The 7,531-nt window shown below is 30.6% G+C and overlaps 1 protein-coding gene across 3 annotated transcripts; it reads right to left on the minus strand.

Annotated features, from left to right (window-relative positions):
• Positions 1–411: 411 nt before the first annotated feature.
• Positions 412–6,836, minus strand: LOC117115941 (pyroglutamylated RF-amide peptide receptor-like). Of its 3 annotated transcripts, none has more exons than XM_033259834.1 (3): positions 6,594–6,836; positions 5,919–5,981; positions 412–5,542 (listed from the first exon to the last, which is right to left on the minus strand). In XM_033259834.1, the coding sequence occupies exon 3, from the start codon at positions 5,539–5,541 to the stop codon at positions 4,516–4,518; it is 1,026 nt and encodes a 341-aa protein (XP_033115725.1). In that variant the 5' UTR covers position 5,542; positions 5,919–5,981; positions 6,594–6,836; the 3' UTR covers positions 412–4,515. The 3 variants fall into 3 exon arrangements, with proteins under 3 accessions (XP_033115725.1, XP_033115726.1, XP_033115724.1); XM_033259835.1 differs by having other exon boundaries at positions 5,919–5,991; XM_033259833.1 differs by having other exon boundaries at positions 5,919–6,010.
• Positions 6,837–7,531: the final 695 nt, after the last annotated feature.

Consider the following 7,531-nt stretch of genomic DNA (forward strand, 5'->3'; position numbering starts at 1 on the left):
ATTCAGAGGCACGGGGTGAAAACATTGTTTGTATAACAAACCTCAACAATCATGATTGACTCAGTTGAAATGAATGAGAAATTAAGGGTTGTATCAGCATGATATTTTATTAGGATCAAATGTTTTTTTTATTTAGTTTATTTTTGTATCTGTTGATCATGCATGACTAGACAAAAAAAAGCCAAAAATGGAAAGACCTATATGTTAGTATCTCCATACTTGATACCAGTAAATGTTTCAAGCATTCAAAAAAATATTTAATTTAACATTTCTGTTTGAAATGATTCAGTCATGTAGGCCTAAAACAAGTCAAACTTTAGTGTAAGCAAGAATTATACCCTTTTGAATATTTGTTTTATACCAAGGCTTTCAATAAAGTCATTCTGTACGGACAAAACAATCTTGTAGCCGTTTGGGTGTTTTTGTATTTTATTAAAGTACCTTAAACTGATAAACACATAAATATTTCCATTTTTGGCTTTTTTATTATTATTAATAAAATAATACCGTATTTATTCGAATAAACGCCCACCTCGAATAAACACCCCTCTAGAGTATCATATAGAAAAAAAAAATAGACGCACGAGGCGTTTATTTTTTTTCTCAAATAAATGCCCCCCTCACCACCCGCCTCCAAATTAATGTAAACAAATCTAATGGAAGCAACATTATTCTCAAAACTCAATGTTCTATTCCAGTAGAATAAAGTTTTTCTAACCTAGTCGGGATCAATAAGTCTTTACTCAAATCATCATCAAAACATTTATTTCATCATGGCCAAAATATACATATAAAACAAGGCATTTGATGAGGACCAACCTAGAAGTCGAGCCGAGCTTGTCTTGGTTGACCTAAAAAAATACAAAGGGAGAGAGTACTCAAAAGAAGAAATAGCAGACTGAATCAAATTACCAATATTTGGACAAATAATACGTCTTCAACTCTTTCTTAAAATGAAGGATTTTTTTTATTTCTTTAATACGGTGTAATTGGGAAGTTATTCCAACAAAAAGGACCTTGGTGGTTTAGAGAAAAAAAAAAGTCTGCAATATGGAATAATAAGATTTCTTGTATAATATGTTTTGGGAGGGTTACAAGAAGAAAAAATGTTGCTAATTGTGGGTGACAGTTGATTATCCAAGTATTTATGCATAAGACATAAATTACGACATTTATTAAGATCCAAAATATTCCAAAAAATAAGAGTTTTAAATAAGTTCCAGATGATGCTAAATAATGAGAATTTGTCATTAGTCTTACGATTCTTTTTTGGGTTATATATTAATTCATTGATAGTACTTGGATAGTTAGATTCCCAAATAACATTACAATTTAACAAATGAGGTAAAATGATAGAATTTATATAATTTAAATAAAGTATTACAAGGAAAAATAAATTTAGCTTTATTTAATTTACCAGTAGTATTTGAAATTTTATGATGAACAGACTTTAAATGAGGTTTCCAACATAAATTTTCATTTATATCAACACCAAGAAATAATGTAATAGGCTTATTCTCAATAATATTATCATCAATATTAATTATAGCATTACGAAGATCACATGTACATGATCTAAACAAAATATAATTGGTTATTAAAATTTATGGTTAACTTGTTAGCCTTAAACCAGTTTGCTACTTCTACAAGTTTATAATATATTGAGTACTAAATAGATTCATGATGTTAGAGTCGGAGTAGTATAGAATGGTGCCATCAGCGAAGGACATAATGTTAATTTTGTTGCAAGCAATGTGTAAATCTTTAACAAAAATGAGAAATAATAATGGTCCAAGTACTCACCCTTGAGGAACCCCATTTTGAATAATTTCACAATCTGACTTAAAATTTTGAATAATTGTGTATTGTTTCATGTTATGCATGACTTAAACCTAATTATATATGTAGTAACTGATGGTCAATGACATCGAATGCTTTCGATAAATCAAGGAAGATACTAAGGAGAATTTTTTTATTTTCAAATGATTTAAGGATTTTGCTGACTAATTCAGTTAGGCCTACAGCGTGTTCTTTTTTTATGTTTCTTTCGAAAACCATACTGAGATTGTGTTAATAGGTTAAAGTTTTCAAGAAAATTATAGAGCCGATTAGGCCTATGCATATTTTTGGGAGGATAGAAATTGGTCTGTAGTTTGAAATGTTAGCTTTTTAAGATCGGTAAAACTTTAGCAATTTTCTTATGATCTGGGACAATTCCTTGTGAAAAAGATAAATTAAAAATGTGGGTTAAATGTGTGCATATAAAATTTTACACAAATATTTACAGCTTAACTATTTTTTAAAGTATGCGATCGTGATGATGCTATTTGATAATTTAAGACTATTTATAATATTTAAAACTTCTTGATCAACAACCGGGGAATTAAAAAAATAATTTGTAGAATAATTTATTATATAATCCATAGGAATGTTATCAAGGGGAAAATTTTTTGAAATATTTTGACCTATATTAATAAAATAGTTATTTAAGTAGTCACAAATGTTTTGTGTACCAAAAATCTTTATATCTTCATGGAACATATTATTTAGAATAGAATAATGGGTACGTACGTTGGGGAAAATAACCGAGTTAATTACATTTCAGGTACGTTTGATGTTATTTTTACCCTCAGCAAATTTATTATGGAAATAATTCTTTTTGAATTCTACAGATGTTGACAAAAATGTTGCGATAGCTAGAGCATATTTTTTGTTCACAGTACATAGTTTAGCAATACACTTTTTTAAAGAAGATGTTTTCTATGGCTAGATTTAAGAATGGCAGATGCAATCCATGGCTGTTTAATGCTGTTTACTTTTACCTTTATTTTATTTAAGTCACTATAATAATTACGAGTAAAAATTAAATAAAATATTGCATATGCTGTTCTAAAAGAATATCAGACCAATCTGCTTCCTGCATATCAGAGATAAAAGCTCCTTCGTTTTCGATTTTAAAAATATATTAATGACCAGACTGATTATCTTTTTAATTACTATTCTGTATAATTTGAAAAATAGACAAATGGTCCGAAGTTAATATGACCGAAGTAATGTTAGGTAGAACTAGATTAGTAAAAATTTGATCAATTAAAGATGAATGATCAATCAGTTATACAAGTCGGTTTATAAGTTAAAGGATAATATGAGTCTGAAAAATTTCTAAAAATACATTTGTAGGTGTGTTGGCATCAATTTTAAAAAGGTTGATATTAAGATCACCAATAATGTGACATATTTTCTTTTCAAAATTAATTTTAGACAATAACTCATCAATCGTTCGATTGAAATTAGCTATGGAGTTATTAGGTGCTCTATAAATGACTCCAATAACGGTGGGTTTCCTATTTACATTAATTTCAATAAATAATCATTCAATATGATCGTCATTTCTGTTTAAATCGTGTCTTATATTGACATCAAAATTATCTTAGATAAAAAGTTACACCACCTTCTATTTGCTTAACAATATTAATAGAATATAAATTATATTCATTAAATCACTTTTACACAAGGGGTTTCACTTATCCCGGTAACAGAAAATCTATGCTTTAAAGTAGTTAACAAAATATATGATTGGTCGACTTTCGTTTGCGATAAGCTCCTAGCATTTAAATGGAGTAAAGTTAAATCTGTATTGGAAATGGATAAAAACAATTGAGAAAAAGTATTAGGTTCAGTATATTACAGTTATCAAGTAAGAAAGAATCATTAAGGATATGCTGCATAATCACATAACAACGCAATTATGTGTTGTCGTTCTTCATTTACAATAATTTAATAACAGAACCAATAACCATAGAGAAAATAGAACTATTTTTTTCAGGTGACCTTGTTATCCAAAAACAATTAAGTCAATTAAGTTTTAAGAAACACGTGACGAAAGGAATGTGTAGGCCTACATAATTTTACTACAACATTTTAACATGTACTCTATATAATCCAGTTTTTTTTATTATTATTATATTCTTCATCTTAACTTCTAGTTTCAACTTATTGGCTCACAATTTTTTTTTACTTACAACTTGTTTTTCATGTGCAATGGTCTTTCTAAAATAATGGTTAATAAACGTAGCAATATTCAATATTATAACCCTTAATACAATTCTAATCACATAGATTTATTATGTAAACATTATGATAGTGACAGCGTCGCGTATTTCTAAAAGCTTTACTTAAACTACTGCCCTTTTGCCCAAAAATTATGATTTTATATCCAACATTTCTATTAATATGTAAGAGTTGTTTACAATCTTATTCAGATGTTGTGTTACCAACCATGCTCAATGTGTTCATTATAACTAGAATGATTATTTCTAAGAAGCATAACTTTAATGTTATCATTGCGGTAAGTGTGATGGTGATACTGATACCGTTGATAACGACAGTGATAATTATGATAATACTAATAGTGAAAGTATAAGTGAAGTAAAGATGGTTGTGTTATAACGTTTAATTTAAATTATGTTGAATAACACTGTGTGAGCATAGGAAGATGATGATAATTATGTTTTATTATGTTAATGCCGAGGATGTTGGTGGTGATGATGTTCTGTCAAATTGACGACAAAATGTCTTATATAATCCATCTTTATAATCATTGAATTTGAAGGCGTAAACAAACGGATTAACTACCGTGTTGGATACGATAATAATTATGACAATTTCACTTGAGATGTGATTACTAAAGTCAAAGCAATCACAAATCGTATAAACCAGATACAGCAATGGCAATGGAAAAATACAAATTACGTAGACCAGTGTGTTGATTGACATAGTAATGATAAAGTTTTTTTGTGCCTTATCCATCTGATTGGATTTTGTTGACGAAATGTTCATCTCACTATCCGCTACAATATAACTTGCCGTAGTTAATTCTGCTCGAATTTTAGATTGTTTCATCAGTGTAAAGTAAACGCGGTGGTAACAAAATATCATTGTGCAAATTGGGCATAGCATATTTGCCAGCAATAAAATGATGCCTGACAAGATCTGAAAGACTACGTTTTTGTAACAAAAGGTACATTTTATGGGATGTAGAGAGTCCGGCTCTAGTATGAAGAAATATTGAAATGTTATTAGAAACGCAGCGATGAATGGAATACACAACTGCGGTAACATGCTTCTTGTGTTGTCACCTCTCATCCAGTACTTAAACGGATGAACTACTGCGATGTACCTCTCTACAGCAATGAAGACAAGATTTAGCGTCGATGCAGATAAAAAGAACAATAACAACGTACAAGACTTACAGTAAATGTCGTCACTTTTTTCAGATACAATTCGGTAAACACAAAAGAATATTAAATAGCAGCAATTTACTATCATATCGATCAAAGACTGTTGAAAAACCAGAAGATACGTAAAGGATCTGCGATGAATTTTGCAGTTGATAAAAACAATAATAACCGTCAGATTTGCAGAAATGCCAATCGTTGAGAGCAAAAAAGCACACACTAACAAAATAGTATCGGTTTCCTCACTAATCTCAGAAAAGGAACCGTTGGTGTTGTTGTTGTTGTTGTTGTTACAGGTCCACATTTTCTGTATCAAATGTAAATTTAAATTTAATGTAATTAGTGAATTAGTAAAGGTCTAAGCAATTGTAATTAATGCTTAAATAACAACAGGTATAAAGAGGCAGCATTCTGAAAGTGGCTTTAAGTCTTTATTAAGCACGAGCCTTCACTGGCAGCCGATGTCAGTTACATTAATAAGTATCGACTGCCGGAGGGAGTTCGTACTGAGTAAACAACTCAGTAGTCTCAGAGTGCTGCCTATTTATACCCGCAATTATTGTTTAGACTAACACGGCTATACAGTTGTTTAAATATATATTTTACATTTCCAACTTATTTTTATTACCATTGCTTATTTACGATACCAAATAAAAAAAACAAACAAAAGTTTATGTTTACCTGTTTTATTTGATTACTTTACTTTGGATGATAACGTTGAGATATGGGAAATATCTTGATAAGCTGAGGAATACTATTGAAAATTAGTGATTCTAGAATTAAAAAAAAAAATACACTAATGGTTTTAGATTAATCCTTATGGTTTAAAACACACAATATATTTTGGAGACATAACATTTCCAGTTGGCCCTTTTTTGGTAATTGTAAGTACACATTTTACGATGCGTCACTGTACAGGCCACATCACGAGATCAACAACGTATTTCCGTAAGACGATGCGCCAATTGGAACTTGCAATGAAACTGAACCATAAACAAAACTCTAACAGAATGTTCATAGTAAAGCACACAGTACCAGCACCAGTTTAGCTGACTGAGCTTTGCAGGACTAATAATAATAACAAATTGTTTATCCACACTTTTGAAACGGGGTACGTTTAAAATATCGATTTTACAAACATATTAAAGCAAGTAATGTACAGCAACTGTTAAAATAATAAACAGATAAACAATTTAAATTCCCTTTTAGAATAAAAAATTCAAAAAGTTCATTATCTACAAAAGCCTTGCGAAAGAAACCACACAATTATTGATTGTCTGATTTCCGCTACAGGGGGACATAATAAACCTGGGAAAACAGGCTTTATACAGTATTTCAGAAGGTAATTCTACTCACCGAATTCTGTATGATCTGCCTAATCTTATGATTTCAGTATAGCCTTGACTCTTTCTTATTATTTATTACTGCTATACAGCTATAAACCATGCAGTTAGTCACTCAAAACAATCCCTTTGGCGCTACAATTGGCGCTACGAACCAATTGTATTCTTGTTTCCTTAGTTCCGCCCACTTTCTGAATGAAGGGACTCAAATACCACCAAAGAATATAGGTAGATTAAGAACCAAGCAGCTAGCCCAAAATCGTGTAATCATGGACCTATTAATAGGTCTATGGTGTAATCAACCGACTTGCATGATGGGAGGCCAGTGGAGTAGGGCGCCGCGTATCGGTGTTGTGTTTAAAAAATTGTGTAGAGTGTTACAATGTTAGGTATAGGCTACAATAGCGAGTTAGACCTTATTAGGTATTTATTAATCATTCTAGGTATATCTATTCTTGTACTTATAGCTTAGACCTATATAATAATTGGATAGGCTAGGCTAGGCAAATAAAAAATGAACAGTATAGTGTACACTACAGATGTTAGGAGTAAACTAGGTCTCAAGTACTAGACAGAGGTCTACTTCTACAAAGTATAGACATGCCTAGGCGAGAGTTAAACTAGGCCTATTGATTATTTAATTATTATTATTAATTATATTTTAATGATATTAATAATACTATTATTATCTGATTATGTTATGTAAAATAAGGAAAATAATGTTTATTTGAATTTGAAATTTGAATTTCATTAATAATGTTATTGTACGACGTATCCGTTTTACACTAAAAAAAAATAAACGCCTAATGCAGCAGGAGCTGATGCAGGGTTTGGCGGTGGGGGGTGCGTGAGAGTCGACGCCAGATCTTAGCCCCATCATGGTTGGGGCTGAGGTGCAAAAATGCCCGAAAATTTCACTCTCGTACCTATACAGAGCATTTGTATGCGACT

The sequence above is a fragment of the Anneissia japonica genome, unplaced genomic scaffold (assembly GCF_011630105.1).
Source record: "Anneissia japonica isolate Jap-2015-1 unplaced genomic scaffold, ASM1163010v1 scaffold27830_len515607_cov181, whole genome shotgun sequence".
NCBI classification, from domain to species: Eukaryota; Metazoa; Echinodermata; class Crinoidea; order Comatulida; family Comatulidae; genus Anneissia; species Anneissia japonica.

Coding starts and splice junctions, on each gene's coding strand:
- LOC117115941 (XM_033259834.1), bottom strand. CDS start 5,541: ATGTGGACCTGTAACAACAACAACAACAACAACACCAACGGTTCCTTT.